Below are 25847 nucleotides of genomic sequence, written 5' to 3'. Positions count from 1 at the left end.
TACTTCCACTGATGTGACCAGTGGCCTAATAGATACAGAGTTGTGCTAAGTGGGAAAATCTATCAGAATACTGTCAAAACTAAGAAGTAGAACACAAAATAGCAGGCACCAGCACAGACGTGAGTCACAGGGACTGACAGAGGACCTGGAGTGCTGTAGCTATTGGTGTCATATACTGAACGGGGTACTTCGCATTATTTTAAAATTGTAATGAACCATTTACCCATGAAATAACCAAAACATATCTCCTATCTAAGAGTGGATTATGTCTTCATTGATGTAAAACCCTGAAGGAAGTTAATTATTTTAACAGTAGTACTGTGTCGTGAAGGGCTCCTAAAGAAATAATTTTCACTTCCACAAATGTCTATTGGGTGTATATTTCCAGTGTATTTGTCTCAATCATCTGTTTTCAGTCTTTAGTCCTTAATTTTATGTTTATAGCATCTTGAGTTAATTCTAAAGTTTGGTGGTCTTCGCTTCATGTTTTTCAACTTTGCATCCCCATTTTGACTTGTGATCGAGTCACTCCAGTAGTAAAAATATCTAGGGTAAAGTTTGTGTGTCTCATAAGTAAGCTTTAAAAAGCACTATACTAAGGGCGTCAGCCTGTGGACCCAAGGGTCCCGGGTTCGAGTCCAGTCAAGGGCATGTTCCTCGGTTGCAGGCTCCTCCCCGGCCTGGGCCCTGGTCAGGGCTCATGCAGGAGGCAACCAAACGATGTGTTTCTCTCACAGCGATATTTCTCTGTCTTTCCCTCTCTCTTCCACTCTTTCTAAAAATTAATGAAAAAATATCCTTGGGTGAGGATTAAAAATAAATAAATAAAAAATAAATAAAAACACTATACTACATTCGTAAGATTTAGCTAGCATAAAGCAATTGTTTTAAATAGGAAGAATTGATTGTTTCAAGTAGCTATTGCTTCAGTGTGAAGCAAAAAACCTTCTTCCACCCTCCAGCTTCATTGAGATATTGACGTAAACATATGTAAGTTTGAAGTATACAATGTGATGATTACATACATGTATATACTGCAAAATGGCTACCACAGTAAGGTTAGTTAACACATGTTACCCCTCACATAATTTTGATTTTGTGTGTGTGGTAATATTTAAGATTACTCTTAACAAATTTCAAGTATATAATTCAGCATCATTAATTATAGTTACTGTGCGGTGCATTTAATCCCCAGAATTAATTTGTCTTACAGTTGGAAGTTTTTACCCTTTGACCAACATCTCCCATTCCCATTCCCTCAACCCCCACCCCTGTCAACTCTACTATCTATAGCTCAGTTCTTTTATATTCTGCATATAAGCGAGAACATACAGTATTTGTCTTTCTCGGTCTGACTTACTTCACTTAGCATGATGCCGTCAAGATCCATTCATGTTGCTACAAAAGGCAAGATTTTCTTTTTATAGCTGAGTAATATTTCATTATGCATGCATGCACGTGTGCCTGTGTGTGTGTGTTTGTTCACATCTTTATATATTCATTTGTTAATGGATTCTCAGGTTGTTTACACATCTTGGCTATTGCAAATAATCCTGCAGTAAGTATGGAGGTGCAGATGTCTCTTTGAGATAGTGATTTCATTTTCTTTGTATATGTACCCAGATATGAGCTTGCTGGATCAGATGGTAGTTCTACTTTTAATTTTTTTGAGGAATCTCCATACTGTTTCCCATAGTGGCTATTCCAATTTACATTCCCACCAACAGTGCAAAGGGTTCCCTTAACATCCTCACAAACACTTGTTTCTTGTCTTTTTGACATTCTAACAGGTGCGAGGTGGTATCTCATGATGGTTATAATTTGCACTTCCCTGATGTGATGTTGAGCATGTTTTCTTGCTTTTGTAGGCCATGTGTATTCTTTGTCTATTCAAGTCTATTCAAATCCTTTGCCCACTTTTAACTGGATTGTTTATTTTTTGCTATTGAGTTGTATGAGTTCCCTTTGGATATTGATCCTTTATCAAGTAGATGGTTTGCAGATTTTTTTTTTCCTCTTCCATGGTTGCATTTTTATTCTGCTGACCGTTTCTTCTCTGCAGAGCTTTTTAGTTTAATATTTCTGTGAAAAATGTCATTGGAATTTTGATAGGGATTGCACTGCATCTATAGATGTCTTTGAGTAATAGGGGCATTTAAACAGTTTTAATTCTTCTGTTCCATGAGCACAAGGTATCTTTCCTTTTACTTAAGTCTTCTTTAATTTCTCTCATCAATGTCATAATTTTTAGCAGACAGAATTTTCACTTCCTTGGTTAAATGTACTCCTAAGTATTTTTTTTTCTGAGATTGAAAAACCAACAGTTTTTATCCATGTGAGATTACATGCTAGTAAAATTGGAATTGTGGTATCATCAAACAATTATGGTAAAACTAGGGCGGGGGGATAAAATAAAATGGATAGATATGTAATACCCTTTGTAATACTTTAAGCAATAAAAAAAATAAATAAATAAAAAAAATAAAATAAAATAAAATAAAAAAAAAAAAAAAAGAATTTCACAGATGAAACAAAATCAATTTCAACAAATTACATGAAAAATTAAAGATAAAGTAGTAATTGAAATAATGTCTCCAGATAGAATTGTAACCATCTTAAAATATGACAAATAATTTACAAATTTGTATAAACATAAAGAAGTCTTGATACCTTTTGAAATTCTTTGCTAAAATACATATAACTAGAGATACTCATAAAAATTATTACATATGTCAAATAAATATTAATGGGTTTCTTTTGGCTTAAAAGTCAAATTTTATTTACACAGACTGTTCAGGCTATTATAATTTCTTGGGTGGCTGTTACTTTCTAAGACATATTTCACTATAATGGCTTATGCTACATTCTTATTCCTGTTTAATAAAAAAGTTATTTATGATACCATCATTAATAATGAATAGAATTATTTTTGTTCACAGTTAAACTAGAATACAGACCATGCATTGTTGTAGTGGATATTGTAACATCTATAGAGCTACATTCAGATATACATGGGAGTGTGACACCTTTGCATAAGGCCATGTAGTTAGATTGATTTCAGTGTGAAGCAAAAAATGCACATTGCAAATCAACGAGTGTAGGTTACTCGTGTTGTATTGTACGTTTCTAGACATGCACATGCCTCAAACATGCAATGATTTTTAAATTTCCAATTATATTTATGTTTCACTATGTTTTACAGTGCTTATTTGGACAGCATTGCTTTTAGGTATAGTCACAGTTGCTAAGTAATTTAGTTCACAGTTTTTAATTCCATATGGGAGCCAAGGCTGTGAAATATCTTTTGCTTTTGTAATTCTTATTAAGTTTCAGTTCTGTTCTCAGTTACAGCTATGATTTGTCCCACTCGCTTCAATATAATCTCACTGTCTTGCGAATGCCCCTGGAGATGTTGAAGTCAGAAACGACCCAGACTCGCTCGGAGAGTTTTGACATCTTTGAAGATGAAGGATTAATTACACAGGGTGGAAGTGGTAGGTGGTTTTCAGCACATCTAATGTATGTTAATGTAGCCTCCATGAAATGGCATCTCATTAAATTCACTCACATTTCCCTCGTATATCTCCGTCCCTCGTTGCTCTTTGTCCTTACATGAGGTTGTTTTGGATATATGAACTTGACCAATTCATTTTCATAGAGATCATTAATCAACAGGTGATTTTGTGAGCCAGCCAGAATATCGTATGCTGACATTTCGTAGCAAATTTTTATGTACTTTTTTATGGAATGCATTCAGGTCTGTACTTCGATGAAGTTAAAATAAGGAATTTTGTTTTTAAATATTGGAGAAAACTCACTACCAATTGCCCCCACACCCCCCATAGTGACCAGTTAAATATGGGCTGAATTTTAGGGAAAAAAATCACCATGGGTTGTCTATTGTGTCCTAGACATTTATATATAAAGTCCCTAATCCTCATAAAAACTGCTTAGTTGGTAAAATGCACGTTTAAAGAAATAAAGACTAAGTAGGAAACTGAGGCCTGAGATTAACATCACATGACCAGTGTCCAGAGGAGCCAGTGCAGCAGGTCAGAGGCTATTCTTACTGTGGTCCCAGCTTGACCCACTGGTCCCTCATAGGCCTCGCTTCTATCAGGACCACTGCAGGACCATTGTGTGACCGGTCTAGGGTGACCCTGGAGATCCTGGACTAACCCGTCACACAACAAAATCCCTAGCTTTACCCCTAGATTTTTGGGTTGGTCCAAAACTTTAAAGCCAGAGGCATTGCTAAAGTGAATGTTGTGAGGGAATCATTGCAGACCTAAAGCTAAGGCAGTGTAGCTGAATTGGATTTATTATGGGATACGTAGTAAGTCAGTAGTGTCTTGGATGCCCGGTTCTATGCAGCGTGAGAGTGATGAAGATGTGGGTGCAGGAGGTAGAATGTAATGTAGAGTTCCAGAAGGTTTGTCCTTGCAGGACCCTCAAGAAGAGGCTGTGCTCTATTCACATTTTGCCAAAGGTTCTGGTCCACTCTAAGAAGACTTAGCCTGTTACTAACACTGAATGTCATTTCTGTCATTGCCCTTAATTGTGGTTAGGTTATTGGATTGACTATCACTTGAGCTAAGATCAAACCCAGTGCACCCTCCCTACTCCAGAACATCCAGATCACATACATTTGCCCTGATTCAGATATGTGAGTTGTAACCTACACTATTAGAGACAGGTGGAGGGTAAAATAATGTGTGCCTGAATATTTGCCTGTATTATTTCTTGTAAATATCACCCTTAGTAATAGAAAATCTAAAAGTAGTAGTACATTTGCACTACATGTCATCCTAAATAAAAATTGACTATCTGCCTGGGATCTGAATTAAGCCTCTAAAGCCACTTCATTTTTTACTCTCTAGAGCAGTGGTTCTCAACCTGTGGGTCGCGACCCCTTTGGGGGTCAAATGACCCTTTCACAGGGGTCGCCTAGGACCACCAGAAAACACATCCTATCTAATAAAAGAGAAAAATGGTAATTGGCGTATGACGATACCCTTTTCATTGGCTAATCAGGGCTATATGCAAATTAACTGCCAACTATGATTGGCAGTTAACTGCCAACTAAGATTGGCAGTTAACTGCCAACAAGATGGCGGTTAATTTGCATATGTAGGCACAATACAGGGAGGCGAAAGGGAAAGCAGGAAGAAGCCCCCTGCCACTGACAGTGATCGGAAACCCAGGGGGGAGCTAAGAGCTGGGGGGCAGGGCAAAGGCGGCCCTAGGGCCGCCTTTGCCCTGCCCCCCAGCCATGATCGGAGAATCAGGTGCCTTTGCCGCCCTGGCCAGTGATAGCAGGAAGTAGGGGTGGAGCCAGCGATGGGAGCTGGGCACGGTCGAAGCTGGCAGTCCCGGGAGCTAGGGGTCCCTTGCCTGGGCCTAAAGCGGAGCCCACGATCGCGGGGCTGCTGCAGCTGCGGGTCCCCGCTGCCCGAGCTGGACGCCTAGGCCAGAGGTGTTAGGCCTGGGCAGGGGCGGAGCCTGCAACCACGGGGAGCTGGGGGTCCCCTGCCCAGGACTGACACCTCTGCCAGAGGCCTCAGGCCTGGTCAAGGGGCCGATCCGGTGATTGGTGATCAGAGGGTGATGAGGGTCAACTCCTCTGGCCGAGGCATCAGGCCTGGGTGGGGGGCGGAGCCGGGGATTGGGGGGATATGATGGTCCCCTTGCCCAGGCCTGAAGCCTGGGTCAGAGGCGTCAGGCTTGGGCGGGGGGTGGAGCAAGCGATCAGAGGGAGATGGGAGTCCCCTTCCCAGGCATGATTCCTGGGCCAGAGGCCTCAGGCCTGGGTGGGGGCCAGAGCCAGTGATCAGGGGGAGATGGGGGTCCCCTGTCCAAGCCTGACACCTCTGGCGGAGGTGTCAGGCCTGGGCAAGGGGCCGATCAGGCGATCGGAGGGTGATGGGGGTCTACGCCTCTGGCCGAGGCATCAGGCCTGGGCTGGGGGCAGAACCAGTGATGGGGGGAAATGAGGGTCCCCTGCCCAGGCCTGATGCCTCTGTCAGAGGCGTCAGGCCTGGGCAAGGGGCCGATCCTGCGATTGGATGGTGATGGGGGTCAACGCCTGAGGGCTCCCAGTATGTGAGAGGGGGCAGGCTGGGCTGAGGGACACTCCCCCCCCCCCCCCCCACACACACCCAGTGCACGAATTTCGTGCACTGGGCCCCTAGTATAATTATATATTGTTTTTTTGATTAATCACTATGCTTTAATTATGTTCAATTTGTAACAATGAAATTGGGGGTCACCACAATATGAGGAACTGTATTAAAGTGTCGCGGCATTAGGAAGGTTGAGAACCACTGCTCTAGAGCAATTGTACTCGATAGTTATGAGTAACAGTGTGTATTAGATTTTTATAGCTGCTGTAACAAATTACCAAAAACTTAATGGTTTAAAACTATACAGATTTATTATCTTATGGAAGTCAGAAGTCCAAAGTAGTTCTCAGTGGACTAAAATTTGGGTGTGGGCAGAGCTGCATTCTTTTCTTGAAAATGTAGGGAAAAGTTTGTTTTCTTGTCCTTTCCATCTTCTAGAAGCTGCCTGCATTTCCTGGCTCATGGCCTTGTTCTGTCCTCAAAGCCATCAATGGTCAGCCAAGGTTTTTTTCATGTTACATCGCTATAACTTTCCTGTTTTCCTCTTTCATTTATAAGGACCCTGATTACAGTGGACCTTCCTGGGTAATTCAAAATAATCTCCCCATCTCAGGGTCATCCGATTAGCAACCTAATTCCATCTGCAACTTTAATTCCTCTTTGCTGTGTAAATGTAACATATTCACAGGTTCTGGTGATTAGGACAAATACATGGGGGATCATTATTTCCCACCATAGGGGGAAACTGACAGGAAACAGAGAGCAAGGGTAGAAGATATGGGGGTAGGTAGAAAAAGAAAATAATACATTTTTTAAAAAGTCTCTGCTGTTTCAAGCAGCGTGTTAGTCACTTAGCATATATTATTTTATTTAATCTGAACAGTACCTCAGAGGTGAATAGTAGTAGTATCATAATTTTATAGTTTGGCAAATTGAGTTTTAGAGATGTTAAGTAACTTGCCAAAGGTCACAGAGCTGATAAGTGGCAAAGGCAGAACTCCGATCCATGTCTGTATTATACATGCTCTGTGTAATGCCTTAAAAGGTCAGAGAAGAGTTAATTTTTGTGAATCAAAACAAGTGTATTTGTCATAGTGTATAAACACTCTGTTTTGAGAAGAAAAATAGTATTGATTCCCTGCTATCTAGAATTGCTGCAATCTTTTTTCTTTATTGTTTTATTGCTTAAAGTATTACAAAGAGTATTACATATGTCTCCTTTTTCCCCCCGCCCTTGACAATCCCCTGGCCTCCCCTACCCCCCAGTGTCTTATGTCCATTGGTTATGCTTATACTGCTGCAATCTTTTAAACGATTCTTATAAGTATATTTATTTCTTATTTTGCATTTCATAGAACTTTTGATGTTCAATAAATGCATCTAGATATGCTGAAATTGTGTTTGATGAAATTAAACATTATATAGAAAAAACCTCGTATAATGACTATCACTATGGAAGTATCACTAAGGCACCAGGCGTGTTCGCAGGCCGTTATGTGCATTATCAATTTAGTTCATCTTTACAACAACCACATGATATAGGTCCAAGTGAGGAATTGGGCACTGAGATAGCAAGTCACACCTGTCACCTGCTGATGAGAGGCTGAGCTAGGACTGGGACCCAGGCACTCTGACCCCAGGGTGGTGCTCCCAAACCCTGCTCTGAGCTACCTCTCAGTCTTGTTCATATATTTGTTCGTGTCCTTAATTTCCCTATCATTGTCTTTCCTCTTAGGTTAAAAACTCTCACAAATCAGAAAATCTGTTTATTTGGGTAGTAGGAGCACAGCGTTCCAGACAATGATATGAATGATATCCACTGAAAACGACAATGCTATTAATCAGCCATTTTATTTTGAAGTTAAAAACAGAAGTTTAAGGTCTTAAAAATGAGCTGAATGTCAACCAATTTCCTCATCTTTCTGATACCAACTTTTATTTTTCAGGTGTATTTGGGATCTGTGGTGAGCCTTATATGAAATATGTGTGGAATGGTGAACTTCTGGATATAATTAAGACTACTGTGCATCGTGACTGGCTATTGTATATTATTCATGGGTTCTGTGGGCAGTCAAGTATCCTTTTTTTTAAAAAAAAAAATTTAAGACATTCAATATTAACCTCATGCTGTGCCAACTTGTAGACAGCTATCTACAAATTATAAGATTATAATTATCATGCTGTGTGCCCAACTGGCGAACTTACCCACAATGCCATGTAGTAAAAGTACAAAGAGGCATTCAGATCACTTGAACAGACCTATTATGTACACAGAAAGATAAAAAATAAGGAAGAAAATGCTACGTGCATTGTAAGTTATGTGGAGAGAAGTACCATTCTTATTTGAGAAAGGGAGCAGAATCACTTACCGGTGGGGAGGCCGGGGCAGGCTCACAGGAGAAGCTGAACTTGGCCTGGGCCCTAAACAAAGTCAGGCCTTAGCAGTGAGCAGGGAGTGAGAGCGTGGGTTGGGGGAGCACCGTGAGTGCAGAGGTGGAAAAGTTCATGGGCGTGTTCTTGTGGTTGTGTTTAAAACCCGAGAAGTACAATGAAGTGGGAAGAGCTTGGTAGGAGGGACTCAAATAGTCAGTCACCAGATTGCTTCCGTGGTCGAACTAAGGACTTTGGGTTTGGTGCTAGGACTTTTGAAAGTTTTTTTCCAAGAAGGTGTACAAAGGAGTACTTAGGAAGCTTGAGTTGATAGCCATTTTCAAGCTGTTAAGTGAAATGAGACTAGAATAAGGGACATGAGTTAGGAAAAATTGCAGTGGTTCAGGCGTAAGGTAATGAAAGCCTGACTGGAAAGGGGTATTAAATAGCAGTAGCCTTGGGTTAAGCTGATGAGTTCAATTTTATACTTTCCCCCCTTTTATTTAATTTTCTAGCTATGTTGAAACCTTTCAACTAAGCGCTATTGTGAGGTTTAGAAAGGCAATGTGTACACTTTCTAGAAGTGGTGTTTAGGTTTTCCCCACACCATTTTGAAATCACGTAGGGCGTTTGTGCACCTAGCATGTTGTCTAGTTGACATTCTTCCTTGTGTCTTAGATTTTTGAAGACCTATTTTAAAGACTAAAAATTTGCTATTTTAAAGTAGCAACTAGCATAATAGATTATAATTTTAAAGCTCATTAGTTTAAATGATGAATCTAGTCTCCTAGTTATCAAGCATTTAATGAATTCTAGAAGTCTATATCATGATAAAAGTAATTAGTACTTTTAAGCATTTACTACAGGCCACACATTACTTTTATATACATTACCTGGCCTAGTCCTCCCAACTTAATAAAATTAGTTACTTTATTAGTACTTATACCATTGCACAGAAGAGGAAGCTGAGGCTTAGGAAGTTTAATGAGGTGACACAGCAATAAGCGGTACGTTGGTTGAACAGTTCACACGTTCAGTTTTTGCAGTTCGGTGACAAATTTGAGTCACTTTCATACTCCATTCCTGAGGGTGATATATTGCTTCATAGTTTAACCAGCTGGTAGGTGACGTGTGCTCTCTCAGAGGTGTATGGCCTCTGAAGACTAAGGAAGAAGTCATACCTGTTTACACCCTTTAGTTGGTACAAGGACAGACCAGGCCTTCCCTTGAGCAGTATCCCTACACCTGGTTACCATTTCCTCTGAAATTCTTAGAAACCACTCCTTAGGGGAGTCTGTTTTTGCCTTATATGCCTGCACAATTCAGAAGGACAGTTGGACCCAATGCAGTTTGTTCTTGGGTGTAGCTTTTGGGTACTCTTTAACCTACTCGACAAGATGTATTTATAAATGTGTATTTAAGGTATAATGATTCTCTTGGTTTGGCGTGACTGTCATGAATGCTGAAGAGCTTTAACTTGATTTCTAAGAGCTATTGATCTATGGGCGACCAGTGTATGTCACTCTAATAGCTAGAAGATCCAGTAAGTTTGCGGGGACCCGTTTTCTCAAGAGAGGTGCAAACTGTGAGGTAAGATGGAAAAAATAACAGCGCTGCTGGCATTTTAACCTTTTAAATCAACTTTCCTGACAGATGAAGCAAAGCAGAATTTTAGAAAGTGGGATGTCTTAGTGTGGGACATTATCAAGAGAATAGTTTTCCAGGGTATCGGCAATTTGTGAGAAATGTGACATATGCACATGTGCTGAGGAATCAGCTGTCTTAGAGCGAGTTGTGCAATACCTCAGGGAGTTATGAAGTGTCTAATGCTTTGGAGGTGAACCACTTCTGTCCTGTATGAAAGCTGTAGTACATATTTAGTGTAGGGACTAAAATAGCAAAGCACCTGCACCCAACGAGTAAATGGAGGGAGCACTTGTTGGAAATGCATCCTGGTTGAGAAGAATAAGGAGAGAAGGGCATGGGAGCTGTTCACTCCCTTCTCTCTGCTCTAGCTTGGCTCCAGGCAGACTCCTTATTCTGTTCACACAACAGAAATTCATCTGTCCTGCCATCAGTCATGGAATCCCCACTGACTGCTCCGTCTCTATTTTCAGTAGACAACTTGTCTTGGACAGATGTATGATTGAGTAGGCAGAGTGAGTGAGACATTGGATTTTGATACTGATTTAAAACAGCAACATTGTTTTAAAAATTATATTAACAATGAAAATAGTTTAAAAAATCAGAATTTGGTAGCTATAATATTTACTTTGGAATATTCATAGGGTAACCCAACAGACATGTTTTTAATGCCTTCGAAATTATTCTTTGTCATATCCTTATATAACTTTTATAGATAAAGCCACCACAGGGCCCTTTTTTTATTTCTTCTGTCCATCACACGCCGTGTGACTCTCACTCTTGTCCTTTCATTCCTCCTTGGTTCTCAGAATTGGATTTTTATATTCCACTGGTCTTCCTAACCTATATAACTCCCTGTAATTGTTTTTCTTTTCTCTCCCTTTCTGCCTTTTGTATCACTCAAGATGTTCTCTACTATTAGTCTTACTGGCTATTTCATTTCATTTTTCCTAGTCTATTCTCTGTTTTTTGGGTTTTTTTTAATTGCCTTACTTTATTGCATTATAATGGTTTTCCTTTTCTAATATACACAATGAAACCTTATCAACATTTATCTCTCTCAAAACATTCTAAGAATAGGAATTACAATTTAATTGTGTACTTGAAATTTTTTTCATTAAAAATGTCTAAGAACATAAGATACCTTTCATGTACCTTTCTTTACAGGGGGATGTTGCAAATGAAGTGGAGACTGAACAAATACTCTGCGATGCTTCTGTGATGTCTTTTACTGCAGGGAGTTATTCTTCTTATGTACAAGTTAGAGGATCAGTTCCTTTGTACTGGTCTCAGGACATTTCAACTATGATGCCTAAGCCACCTATTACATGTGCGTGGAACAATATTTTTAATAGTTACTCTTCTTTATACACATTTAGAGATAATTGACTATTATCAGGGAAATCTCATAAGTGCTTCTGTTTTGACAACATTTTAGTACTAGAAAGAAGATAATTTAGAAGATAATTATATTATTTCATACAATAACTTTATATTTTTCTTTTATTTTGGCTGCTAGTAAATTACTTCAGAAATGTAAAAATCTTTCAAATTCAATAAATGAATGAGTGTGTTGATAAGCTGGAGAGGAATTTGGGAATGGAACTAGTGGATTAGTTGAATTGCATTTCTGTAAACATTAAGTAACAAAATAAAACCCTATACTTGTTTCTTGCTTTATAGTTTCCATTCTGGTATTCATTCTTTTTTCCCTTTTTCTCCCCAGTGGATCAGGCAGATCCATTTGCACATGTGGCCGCCCTTCACTTTGACCAGATGCTTCAGAGGTTTGGCTCCCCCATCATCATCTTGAATTTAGTGAAGGTACGATGTGCTCACCTTTGCGGTTATGAAATTCAGTCACACTGGGCAACCTTTTCCCCAGCACCAAGGGGTTTGACAGGCTGGCTTTACCTTTCCCCGGAGGAGAGACTTGTAGACTTAACATGCTCTGATGGCTTACTGTGTCTGAGCTGTCTGAGCTCTCTGAGCTGCTGTCCTTTGACTTCAAGTCATGTGGCCTATTCTGTGGGTGCCTAGGAGAATCAGTGATATGTTTCCAAGGGAAGAGTGTGATGTGGTGTGTCAGTCTCCTGATTTCCTTGAGTGAACTAGATATGGGTAACAGTTTGCCTTAGTTTCCAGGACAGCTTGGAGAAGGAAGTATGGAGATCAAACAGCCACAGCCTGGCCTTGATACAGCTAGTTCCCTTGACAATCCAGAAGCTCTCTTGGGCAGGTTAATACATAGTAATAGACCTAAAGGCTAGATTCAGAAATGGGGGTGCTGTTGTGGCTCGAGAGCAGGTGGACAGAGTGGTGGCATAGCCCCATAGTTCTCTGCTTCCTTGTCTGAGTACACTGTGTGTGCTCACCGTATCTTGTGTATGAGTAGGCATGCAGGTCAAAGGTCTAGGAGGGAGGACAGGAGGCCAGATAATAAATTGTATCTGAATTTGTTGCATAGAAGTGAATTGACAGAATCTCAGTCTGCAGCCAAGAGAGTATGGAAAACAAGGGTTTTGTTATGGTTGTGGCAGCAGCCAACAGCATCAGATTATTTTGAGAGGTTGGTTAATAAATATAACTCATTTTAATCAAACCCAAGGAATCCTGTGTTCATGTAGTGCATTGTTTAACAAGTATTTTTGAACTTTTTTTGTGTGCCGGGGCAACCATAGAAACTATTCCTGCCTTCACAGAGCTAATAGTCTGTTGGAAAAGACGATGAAGTAATGCAGAGATACCCAGACGGGTAGATGGTGCTGTGAGAGCTTACAGTGGCAGAGACGTCTTCCCTGAGGAAGCGATGAGCCAGAGCAGCCCAAACGAAGAGGCGTTAACTAGTCCAAAAAACCAGAGAATAGTATTCAACTCAGAACAGTAGGTACTGAGCCCCTGAAATAGGAACGGATATGGTGTGTTTGAGGAAGAAAAGGCCTGTGTGACTGGGGCCCAGAGAATGAGGACAGGAGCCTGTTGTGAACTGAGACTGGAGAGAGAGTTCTTGTAGGGTGCGTTAAGGCTGGTCTTTATCCTGAGAGCAATGGAAAGCCATAGAAGGTTCTGCATGGTTGAGAGGATTGTAATTAGATTTATGTTTTGAAAAGATTGTCCTGACTTCCACATAGAGAACAAATGGATGGGTACAAGGCTGAAGTCAATGCTGGAAGACCACATAGGCGGCTATTATAATTATCCAGAAAAGGGGTGACTCTGGTTTCTCCTAGAGTTGGTGTGGTAGAGATGAGAGAAGTGGATGGAGGAGGTGGATTTGGTGAAGGGCAGGATTTAAGGTGAGGGAGAGAGAGCTGTCAGGCTGCTTCTCAGGTTTTTTACTCGGGTGGGTGGATGGGGATGCCATCCACTGACATAGGGAACGTGGGCTCAGTCTGTGGGGCAAGATCGTGAGTATGGTTTGGACATGCTGAGGTTTGTGTGGATCGGAGTCCTCTAAAAGGAGGTGCACATAGGTGTTCAGTTTGCGAGTTGGAAGCTCGGAGGAGAGGTCTGGCCGAGATGTGACTTCGGTGATTCATCTGTTGCAGGTGCTCTCTGAGGCGTGGTTACAGATGGGATGCCCACATGCAGGCTATCGAGTGGGAAGAGGAAAGGGCCTCTGGTCCAGTCTTGAGGACTCCAGCTCTTACTGTCCAGTGAGAGCCGTCTGAGTCTACTAGGGAATAAGAGGAAAAACAGACAAAAGTAGGAGGAAAAGCAAATGAGTGCTATGTCATGAAAAGCAAGAGAAGACATGCTTCATGATGAAGAAACTAAGTGGTCAACAGTGGGAAATGTTGACGGGTCAAGCCAGATGAAAAGGGCAGAGGTGCTCATTGGTGTTAGCAGCACCGAGGAGACTGAGGGAAGCAGACTGAGGCGTGGGGTAAGCAGTGGTGGCAGTGAGTACAGTACCCCGCCCCTGCCGGGGGAGCACTTCCTGCCGGGGGAGTATCAAGTGAAAAATGAAGACAGTTGGTGTTTTTATCACTTTTATAAAAGAGATCATGATGATGTGTTTAAAAGACTGTGGGGAGGATCCATTTGAGATCCCCTATGAAGCACAGGAGAGAAAAGGGGTGATCTGTGGCATCAGGTACGGAGGGAAGGAGGAAATCTGAAACACTGAGGGAGGAATTACGTTCATGGGATTTCAGAGAATAGCAGGGTGAGGGCTGAGTGTGTGTGTGTGTGTGTGTGTGTGTGTGTGTGTGTGTTTTAAATCAAGGGTTTGGAGGAACATGGCCTAAAAGTGGCCAGGCTAAGGGGGAGGATGGTAGGGAGGGGAAGCCTTGGACAATGAGCAGTCAGCTTCGTTTCTCCCCTTGTTGCTCTTTGGTTTATGTAATTATTGCACCCTACCAGGGGTTGACTTTGTAAAATAAATCATTCAGATAGTAGATGCATCAGTTTCTAGACTTTTGTTCACATTAATTCAGAAGTTTCATTTTCACGTCTCTCCCTCCTGTCAACTCAGAACAATATAAGGCAATAGCTGGATGATCTGTAACCTCAGCCTAGTATTGAACAGTAGCTATAATATACATAATTGAAAAATTAAAGTAAGACAGTTTTAGTAACAAAGACCATCATGAACACTTTTCTAGCAAATGTATAGAAAATAAAATGTTGATAGTATAAAAATAAATTATTGCTAAAGCACTAAATTATAAGGTATTATTGGAATATAATATTCACCTAAATTGTAGATATTCTTCATGTTATAGAGTACTGATAGTTGGTTAGAAGATATAGTTAAATGGAGATTCAGTCTATGACCTTTGAAATAATTCTCTATTAAATATACAGATTCAGGAAATAATATTCGATACATATGATTTGTAAAGTGTTCTCTTGCCCAGATTTCTCAAAAGTACATTTGGTTTTTTTTTTGTTTTAATATTGTAAGGCCAGTCTATTTTTCCATTGTCATAAAAATCCTGACAGTAACTAGAGATTAACTAAAAATAGTTTGGAGATTAAGTAACTGTCTTGTGGAATAGAAATAAAATTTTGTTGTTTTGTCATTATTTTATTCATAGGATGAAAGGGTATTTATTCTGTTCACTGGGAAGACATCTGTATTAACTTGTGATTAAGGAGTCAAAGAATGTGTGTGTGTAGAATGATACCAAGGATATTTACTCTTTATTCTGCCTCTATATGAAGTTACTAAAGTGAAACACTTTCCTTAATTTCTTTTCTCTTTTACCCTGTGTTGTGAGCTCCCCACCCTTAACCCCCCACATCTTGACTGTGGAAATTTGAGGCACTGGTTGACAGACATTTTGCAGCAATCCATACACCTTCAGTGCTGCTACTGGGGTCCATAGAAAGTCAACCTGAGATCAAGCATAACTGTACATCAGAGGTTTTTAATCTGGGTCCCATGATGGCCCTTAGGAGGGGCTCTGAATCCTTTGAAATGTTATGCAAAATCTAAGTGATATGTGAAGTTTTCATTTGGTTGTTAAAGGGGTCTGTGCCCTAAGGAGATTGACTAGCCCATCCACTACCACTGTGGGCAGACAGTGCATAAAGCAGATTCTTTGCATAAAGATGATCTAAGGTTGATAAATAATCTTTTCTCTCCATCTCATAAAATGTCAGATTTGACATAAGAATTTTAAAAAGTTTTTGTTTCCCTAGTTGATTTAAGTGCTTTTGAGAAAAATTCCAGATATATAATTTAATTTTCTCAGATGCAAAAATAAGCTACATAGGTGTATCCTAAACTGATATAACACTGTTTTAAATCAACTCTTTTCTACTTTCTCCATTTGATTTATTTAGCTGTACAAAATAGATACTCTTTTTTGTTTCCACAGTGGTCATCTAATTAATTTCATGACAACTAAAAAGTACTCACATATGAGTGAGAGCATGTGATAGTTGTCTTTCTCTGACTGGCTTACTTTGCTTTTCATAATAATCTCCAGGTCCCTCCATGCTCTCACAAAGGGTGAGAGCTCCTTCCTTTTTACAGCCACATAGTATTCCATTGTGTAAATGTACCAGAGCCTTTTAATTTTCTCAGGTAGGTTTCATGTCACTATATTTAAGATGTAGGCTTTTTGTCTTGTCTCGTCTGAAAAGTAAAAATGTTAAAACTCCATTCCTCTGATTTAAAGTAATTAGAACACTGAAAATGTTTCATATTTGACAAAGGAACGGGAGAAAAGAAAACATGAGAGAATTCTGAGTGAAGAACTCGTAGCTGCTGTGACGTACCTCAACCAGTTTCTGCCTCCGGAGCACACCATTATTTACATTCCCTGGGATATGGCCAAGTACACCAAAAGGTGAGCAGAGAGCAGAAAGCGGATCTCTATGGTAAAGTAAATGTAACTCTTTCAGTTCCTTTTATGAACCTGCTGAAGGGCTGTTGAGAGCTTAAATTAATAGACCAATTCTTATTTTGGTCCACTTTTTTAAAAAAAAAATATTTTTATTGATTTCACAGAGGAAGGGAGAGGGAGAGATAGAAACATCAATGATGAGAGAGAATCATCTATTGGCTGCTTCCTACATCCCCTCCCACCATGGGGACTGAGCCTGCAACCCGGACATGTACCCCTAACAGATTCGAACCCAGGACCCCTCAGTCCACAGGCCTACGCTCTATCCACTGAGCCAAACCAGCTAGGGCTTCTGGCCCACATTTTATATGAGTTATAAATTCTCTTTGAACTAGCTAGTCGTTTCAGATCTCTACTCCACTCCCTTTCCATAAAGGCACTCATTTCACTTTTTTCTATTTTATTCTCTGGCCTTGTTTAGTCACTTTCTCTGACACCTTTCAGATGATCTCACTCATGGATGAACCTGCAGTAGCTCCCCAGTGTTTATAGTAAATCCACACTCCTAGGTGTAATGTTGAAACCCATCACCGGGTTGGTTCCAGAATGTAATAATGTTTTTATTCCCTGGGCTCTTCTGTTCCTGAAAAACTGAACTTCATGCTCTGCCCCCCATGCGGCAGCCAGGGTCCCATTCCTGAGTCTTTGTTGTTGTTATTCCCCCCTCCTCCCTTTCCTCCACTTCTACCAAGGGTGCTTCCCCACGTCTCTTCCTTGTCGTGATCTGATTCGGAACATCTCCAAGGAACTTTCTTTCATTAACTTTGCATTGTCTTTTCACTCATTTACTAGGCATCATACACAGTGGGTTTGTTTTGAGGTCTTTAAAAAAATATTACTTTATTGTTTTGCACTTAACTCATTATACCTTTTTCTAAATAATAACCTTTTTCTAAATGTAGTTGGATGCACCCACAACACACTTTCCCTAAGTATAATAATAAGCCTGATTACAGGGTGGTGCCACTCATGTTAATTAATTTTCCAGCCTTTTCCTCACCCGCCACCCACACTATGTATTGTGCTGTCTTCACAGTCATTTTAGTCATTTTGTGAACACGCATTGATGTGACTGATCTGAGGAGTGCGAGGCTCTGGGGAAGCTCTTGCAGGGATGTACTATGCCAAGAGGAAGGTTTGCCAATAGTTTATACTAACGTACAGGCCCTTCGTGTCCCTTTGTACCAAATCTCATTAGTTACTGAATATATTTTATATTCTAGAAATTGCTACAGTGTCCCTATTGAATACACACCAGAGATTTTTAAGAGGAAATCCCTGAATATCATTACTATAGACTTTATTTGCTTTAGAAGTGAGGATAAATAGGTATTAAAACTTGGGTTCTTCTCACTTTTCTCATTTGTCCTCCTGTCCGCAGCAAGCTGTGTAATGTTCTTGATCGACTGAATGTGATCGCAGAGAATGTGGTGAAGAAAACAGGTTTCTTTGTAAACCGCCCCGATTCTTACTGTAGCATTTTGCGGCCAGATGAAAAGTATGTATGGCATTTAAAACCTTAAAATACATTAAATAATTTTTCTCTATGGGTTACAATATGCTAAATATGAACAGTTTATACTACTTGGAAGATGGGTGAACTTATTCCTTTGGGGAGATGAGACAAGTGTCCTAAGGGACGCTCACTGTGGGCATCAGATTTCCTCAAGGGCTCTATGCCTTGACATGGGAGCCATGGAGTCTTTGTATCTTGCTTCATGGAATAAACATGATATAAAATATTTCTGTAAAGTAAAATTTTCTACAGAGAATTCTATTTTTCAGTATTAAATAGGAGCAGGAAAATTTTTTTCTTATTGATGAAGTACTAATATTTTTATGAAAATAATACTTATTATTGTACTATAGTTAGTCATTTGCTCACAAATATTTCTTCATTACCATTATGTACTAAAATACTTTGTGAGCATCTCAGATCAAGGATCCATGTTTAATTTACCTGTTAAGGAACCAATGTTAGATATTTTCAGTTAACAAAGTTAATTATAATGGTAAAAAAAAAAAAGCCAAAACAATGCAAAAAAAAACAACCAACTGCTTGGCCGGCATGGTTCAGGGTTGAGCATCGACCCATGAACCAGGAGGTCATGGTTTGATTCCTGGTCAGGGCACATGCCCCGGTCATGGGCTCGATCCCCAGTGGGGTGTGTGCATGAGGCGGCCAGTTAATGATTCTCTCTCATCATTAAGAACTCAAAGGACTTAGCCCATTATACTTATGACTGTGACTTATTACAGAGAAAGGATACAATGCAAAATCAGCAAAGGGAAAAGACACCTGGGCAAAATCCAGAGGCAATCGGATGCAAGCTTCCGGAGTCCTCTCCTAGGGGAGTCACACAGAACATGCTTAATTCCCCAGGCAGCTTACTGTGACAGCATGAGTTGCCAATGAGGACAGATTATTCGAGACTCAGTGCCAGGTTTTTCTTTCTTTGTTTGTTTGTTTTTAATATATTTTTATTTCAGAGAAGAAGGGATGGGGAGAGATAGATAGAAACATCAACCATGAGAGAATCACTGATCGGCTGTTCTTGCACACCCCACACTAGGGATCGAGCCTGCAACCTGGGCATGTGCCCTGGCCAGATATCGAACAATGACCTCCTGGTTCATAGATCGACCCTTAACCACTGAGCCACACCGACCAAGCAGTGCCAGGTTTTTTGTCTGTCTATTTGTATTGGAGGCTGGTCCCGTAGGCAGTCTACTTTGCATGTACCAACATTCCAGACTCCCAGAAGAAAGGGGATATTCAGCAAAACCATATTGTTTCTACAAACAGTTTAGACCCAGTGAGTCACTCATGTCTGTTTTGGGATGGTGAGAACTCAACTTCTCTAAAGCCAGCCAATGGCCAACCTTGTAAGCAGGCCTGTCAGGGCCAGCCTGACAGGTTGAGCTGGCTGAGGCAGGGAGGTGGGAATTGAGAAAAGAAAGAAAGACAGGAAAGTGGGATCGGGAGGACTGCAGCTCTTGAGGAACTGTGCCGGGAGCCGGTCCATCCTTGCTGTTTCAAGGGACCTGGCATATATGGCATACGGTTCTTAATATGTTTGCTCACCTTCTTGGCGCTGTGTTTTAACCAAGGTCACCTCTCCGAGAAAGGTTGAATCCCCAGGTAGGGATTTTCCCCTGAAGTTAGGGAGGGAATAAAACCCCTCAACTAAGTGCCAGGCGGGTAATTAATCACTTTAACTACGAACAATCATGCTTAAACTACATAATCTTTTCTCCCTGGAATGGAGATAAGAAACGCCCTAACCTTTGTAATAGAGATTGATAGGATTGAATCAACTGGTATAAATACAGTTGTAACAAGACAGAAACACTCAGAACTTAGAAGACAGAATTCAGAAGATAGAACCTACACGGAGCCTGGAGACAGAAGAACTTCGCTGGAGAGAACATGGCAATAGATCCTGGACTGAACCTGACTATAGAACATGGCAAGAGAACCTGACTAGAACCTGGTGACTGAACCTGGCTGGAGATCTGAAGCAGAACCTCTCTGGAGATCGAGACCAGAACTTGGCTGGAGATCCTGGCTAGGCTGCTGATCAACTGGACGCTGTCTCCGTGCCCTTCCTTCTTCGCCGACTCCGTCCGCACCTTTGGGGACCCCTGGACCCGCTGGGGTTGGACCCCGGCAGAACTGAAGCAAGTTTATTAGCCACACAATCCTATTTATACACAAGACACTGAATAGGAGGTCTGTCAAGAGGAATGTATTCTTGTTCCTCTTAATCTCTAAGGGAGAGACACAGCAGAAGGACAAGTTCTCGGTACAGCATATCTCAGTAAATAGTTACAGACTTCTTGGCAAGCCATGAAAGGCTGTTCTCATTCTACTGATAACTGCCATCCAAACAAGTCTGGGAAAACTGTGTGGGTAAGGGTCCCCCCAGCCTTGCTAGCCCCTTCAGATGCAAGGACCTTGCCAGCTTACATCTGGCCCCCAACACAGGCCTTTCTGAGGATAGCAGTCAGGCCTGCTATGCTAACTCTTTTCTTCATTGTCTTCTTTTAAATAATTAAAATAAAATATTGATATCATGATAGCATACTTAGACCATATGCCCACGCAGTCACTAGCACATGGAGAAGAATGGAAGCGGGAAGGAAAATAATAAGGAAGTCTGCAAAAACCACCACAGGAATGTAACGAAGCTCCATGAAGAAAAGCTGGAGGGGTAGAGAATCCGCACATTGAGGGGAGAAGACAGGCTTGGAAGAGTTTATTTTTATTTTATCAGAAAGATGCCCTGCAATTGTTACTCATCTCTATAGATGCAAGCAAGAAATCAGCTTCAGTTAAAGCAGGAGAAGTTTCGGTTGAAGATGGGTGACAGAACGCCGGGGTGTGGGGCCGTGGGACAAGCCAGACACTCCTTTCTTGGAGGGGAGCCTTCCATCTCAGTAATTTGCATATTAACTTTCCCAGAAGATGAAAGTAAGCAGAATCAGCTGATGATGTTGGCTCATTTAGCTCTGCTGGTTTGATTCTCAATAACGATCTAGGAACAAAAATGAATACAGGTTATAGTGTTAAATTTTTTTAAAAGCATGTATTTTTAAACAGGTGGAATGATCTGGGAGGATGTGTGATCCCCACTGGTCGCCTGCAGGTACAGACAACTTTTATATAAATAATGAATAGAATCTGTATCGTAGTATATGACGTTTTCTGAAAGCAACAACCATTGAGAGACATACTTCTTATTTAATGCAGAATTATTAGTTACTTGGGAGTAATTTTTAAAAGGCTTACTGCTGGTGTTTAACTCCTACAAAGCTACAAAGGATATGTACAGCTAAAATAATAATGGCCTACAGGTTTTTTCTATATATTATAAATTTTATTATTGGAAATAGAAACATAGCCGAAATGTGAAAAGAACAAGTTAGAATGACTTTGGAAAATGACCCAGGTATGATCACCATCTACACTAATTCTGCTTTAAGGGTAATATGGCCTCAACCACTGCATATTTGATTTGTACAGTAAAGGAAACATATCAGGAAAGAAGCACATATTTTACTAATTGGTACATGTGGAAAATGTTTGTTATGTGTTTTGCTAAACTAAGGGAGAAAATTCAGATGTAGACCGGAAGGTGTAATGACGCTGTTGCAGCAATAAGTGAGCAGCACCTATAGGCTTTCCTAATTTAAGACGTGTTCATTATTCAGGAGTCATACCCTGCCCACAGACTTCTTCTACTTCTTAAAGAAAAGAGATCTAAGTAGGATGGAAGTCATTTTGCTGACTGAATAATGACTAAAAGTCTTAAGGTATTTCTCTTTTAGACTGGTGTTCTTCGAACCAACTGTGTGGACTGTTTAGATCGCACCAACACGGCGCAGTTTATGGTGGGAAAATGTGCTTTGGCTTATCAGCTGTACTCCCTGGGACTGATTGACAAGCCTAATCTGCAGTTTGATACAGATGCAGTCAGGTAAACCTTAGTTTCTGCCTTTTGAATGCTGGTCATGACAGAAAGCAAACCTGATTAATAATAAGGACTTTTTTCGAACTTGTTTGTCCTTTTAGCTTCTCAAAAATTATGTTGCTAATTATTCAAGTTAATTCTGTACTATTTCTATTAAATACTTGTGTATTGTTGGTATGGGTTGTTTTGTGTGTTAATTATCAATAAACACTGTGTCCTTTAGACAAATCCAAAGTAAATAAATCCTAACTAATGGGTTTTTTTTAAAAAACAAAAACAAATCCAGACTACATTAGGAAAAATAATAATGTGCCTTCATACATTGTGAACTTAAAATAGAAGACATGTAAATAATTGATTCCTCATTAAGGATTGTTGTCTTCACTGTGCATTGGATCCATGGCATTGCATAAAGTATTGTTTCTTGAAAATACAGTGAGAGCTGTTATTGGTCATCTGCAACAGTCAGAAAGGCTGTCAAGGGAAGTGATTAGCTTACAAGTAGCCAGATCCGCAGGCATCGCTGCACTGAAAGTCTTTAAGAGGCACCTGAAGAAACATACGTTTCAAACATGTAGTTTCATGAAGGAATATGGCCTATCTGTCTGTGACCAGAACATGTTCTTCTCAAAAGGCAATTCAGAGAGAACAGAAAATTCTGCCGTGGGAGGTAAATTGGTCTGGCAGGCTGCAGGTAGTTACACATCTTGTAATAAGGTAGAACCGTCTGGCTTTGGTGGGTTGTTCTTGGTGTCCCTGCTTCCTTTTTAGTGTTTTCTGTGACTTTGTTGCTCATTAGATAATTCCTATAAAATATAAAATACTTTGCATTTGTATTTCTCTTCAAAATGTTGAAGGGTCTACTTGAAAGGAATGGTTCAGAGAATTTATACAGTAAAAGCCTTGTTTTGAGTCTGTGACTTAGTGAATAATGTGTAGTACTTTTTCTAAAATTCTTTAGTGTTTGTATTTCTTTTGCTTAGGTTATTTGAGGAACTCTATGAAGATCATGGGGATACCCTGTCCCTTCAGTATGGTGGCTCTCAACTTGTTCATCGTGTAAAAACCTACAGAAAGATAGCACCATGGACCCAGCACTCAAAAGATATCATGCAGACCCTGTCTAGGTATTACAGCAATGCTTTTTCAGGTAATTCTGGAGTATCAGGCACTTCTAAGACTTATCTCAGTGGGCATTTTTTCCGTGTGTGTGTGTGTGTGTGTGTGTGTATACATACATATATACTTTTATTTAGCTATCGGGTTAAGTAAAATTCAAAATTAAATGTTTAAAAAGTTTAAGTAAAATAGAATCTGTCACTTAGAAGATACTCAATAGTCATTCGTTCAATAAATGCATGAATAAACTTTGTATGTTAAATAGGGCATGTTTGCATTTTGCCACCCATAATTGGAACTTTTACATAATGCAAAAGTTATTTACAAAATATATTGATTCCCTGGCTTCTGTCTCTGTATTTCCGTTTACTATCTCTCTCTCTCTATATATAAAGCCAGCAACAGGAATGCTGTAACAACCGGAACAACCAGTCTCTATGACACCCACTGCAGCCAGGGAACCGTCCGATCCAGGGTGGGGCTGGCTGGCCAACCTCCCACCGCCCCTCCCCCTGGTTGGCCCCACCCCCAATTGCCCCCTTATCCCAATAGGGGGTGGAGCTGGCAGGCCAACCTCCTGCAGCCCCTCCCTCTGCCTGGTCCCACCCCAGATGGTCCCCCCCCCCACCCTGATTAGGGGTGGGGCCAGCTGGCCAACTGCTGGTGGCCCCTCCCCCTGCCTGGCCCTGCCCCCGATTGCCCCCCCCATTGGCTCGTGGCCCCTCCCCCTGAATGGCCCCGCCCCTGATCGGCCCCCACCCACCAATCGGTGTGCAGCCCCTCCCTGCCCCCAGCCGGCCTGGCCCTGATTGGGCCCCAATTGGGGTGGGCCAGCTGGCCAACCTTCTGCCGTCTTCTCCTCCTGACAGGCCCGGTTCAGATCTGCCCCAATCAGGGCCAGTCCAGTCAGACCCCACCCATGCACAAATTCGTGCATTGGGCCTCTAGTATGTAGATAAAAATGTTTGAGGGCATTGAATCATTATTATTTTTAAAAGATTTTTAAATAGATTTTGAGAGAAAGGGAGGGAGAAGGGAGAGAGAAAGAGTGAGAGAGAGAGAGATGATAGCGAAATATTAATCTACTGCCTCCTGCACACCCTCAATTGGGGATTGAGCCCACAACCTGGGCATGTGCCCTGACTGGGAATCAAACTGACACCCAACCAACTGAGTCATGCCGACCAGGGTAAATCATTATCTTTTACATGGGATTCATAGTCTTGACAATTGCCTAAGAATGTAAATATCATGGATTTTAAAAAAAATAGCTAGAAATGAATGGTAACATTAACACGAAGTTATTTTCTTATTTATGACTTGCAAATACTAAAAGTAACAAGTTGTTAAAATGGCACTTTTCCTGCCTCCATGCTGATGGAATTTCCAATGCAATAGATTTCACAGACTAAAGTGATTGTGAGGCAAATCCCCATGCACAGAATTTACAGAAGCATGTGCAGTGACTGATTCTGTGAGTCTTAGGCTCATGAACCAGATCAGGGATAAACATGTGTACAGAATGTGGAGAAGAAAGATTGGTAAAGAGACTCTTTGAAGGGAACTGTTGCCATGTAGTGACTGTTACTGCCCGACTCCTTTACCGCAAGCCTGGAGAGACCAGGCTTCAGCAGGACTCTGGCAAGCTGGCTGCAGCGTCCTGCTGTTGGAGGGACCCCACGGAGCTCCTGGCTTTGCACTGCTGTGCAGCAAAGCTGGAGCAGAGGGACCGGCTGAGGAGAGGGCTGCCCTGCTGGAAATGCCTACCCTCGTAAACTTGGTTGGACCGAAGGGTCCTTGAAGGTTTACTGGTGGCCACGGGGGAGGCTGCTGGCATGAGGTTGGCCTAAGTCCTGGTCAGAGGGACCTAGCAGCAAGAACCAGGGGGTGACCACTGAATTCATAAAGAAGGAATTGCAAGAAACTGACTGATATGAAAAGATGCGTGTGCCCGCACCACGGGAACTGTAAGAGAGTCTCTGGTGATGGGAACTTTTGAAGTGGGCATGGAAGCAGCCACAAGAGTCATCTTTCAGTATTTTTTTCATGACCAGAGAAAATGCAAAGCCAGTTTGCTGTACAACTGTTCAAGTGTATTAGTTTTCTATGCTGTATAACAAATTACTAAAAACTTAGTAGCATTAAACACATGCACTTTTTTAAAACAACCAACAATTTCTAAAAATATGATTTTATTGATTTTAGAGAGAGAGAGGAAGGGAGAGGGAGGGAGAGATAGAAATATCAATGAAAGAGAAACTTTATTGTCTGCCTCCTGCATGCCCCTACTGGGGATGGAGCCTGCAACCCAGACATATGCCCCGACCTGGAATTGAGACACATTGACTGGTTGCCTCCCGCATTCGCCCTGACCAGGAGCGGGGTGTGAACCCACAACCCATATAGGTGCCCTTGAACTGGAGACCCTTTGGTACGCAGGCCAACGCTGTAGCCACTGCCACACCAATCATGGCAAGCCTGATCTATTTAGATCAGCGGTTCTCAACCTGTGGGTCGAGACCCCTTTGGGGGTCGAACGACCCTTTCACAGGGGTCACCTAAGACCATCGGAAAACACATATATAATTACATATTGTTTTTGTGATTAATCACTATGGCTTAATTATGTTCAATTTGTAACAATGAAAATACATCCTGCATATCAGATATTTACATTACGATTCATAACAGTAGCAAAATTACAGTTATGAAGTAGCAACGAAAATAATTTTATGGTTGGGGTCACCACAACATGAGGA

The 25847-nt window shown here is 41.1% G+C and overlaps 1 protein-coding gene across 1 annotated transcript in view; it reads left to right on the top strand.

The window, feature by feature from the left end:
- The window catches only part of FIG4 (FIG4 phosphoinositide 5-phosphatase), a 102514-nt gene that overhangs the window by 23138 nt on the left and 53529 nt on the right, over window positions 1–25847 (top strand). Inside the window, exons 6-15 of the mRNA XM_059700730.1 lie at window positions 3346–3494; window positions 8069–8197; window positions 9982–10082; window positions 11304–11466; window positions 11863–11960; window positions 16305–16438; window positions 17877–17993; window positions 21099–21144; window positions 21827–21975; window positions 22953–23119. Coding sequence (XP_059556713.1) covers window positions 3346–3494; window positions 8069–8197; window positions 9982–10082; window positions 11304–11466; window positions 11863–11960; window positions 16305–16438; window positions 17877–17993; window positions 21099–21144; window positions 21827–21975; window positions 22953–23119 — 1253 coding nt within the window. The remainder of the gene's footprint in view (window positions 1–3345; window positions 3495–8068; window positions 8198–9981; window positions 10083–11303; window positions 11467–11862; window positions 11961–16304; window positions 16439–17876; window positions 17994–21098; window positions 21145–21826; window positions 21976–22952; window positions 23120–25847) is intronic.

Source organism: Myotis daubentonii, chromosome 6 (assembly GCF_963259705.1).
Source record: "Myotis daubentonii chromosome 6, mMyoDau2.1, whole genome shotgun sequence".
NCBI lineage: Eukaryota > Metazoa > Chordata > Mammalia > Chiroptera > Vespertilionidae > Myotis > Myotis daubentonii.
The sequence above is the reverse complement of the archived record's forward strand: the minus strand, read 5'-3'. Positions and strand labels throughout refer to the sequence as shown.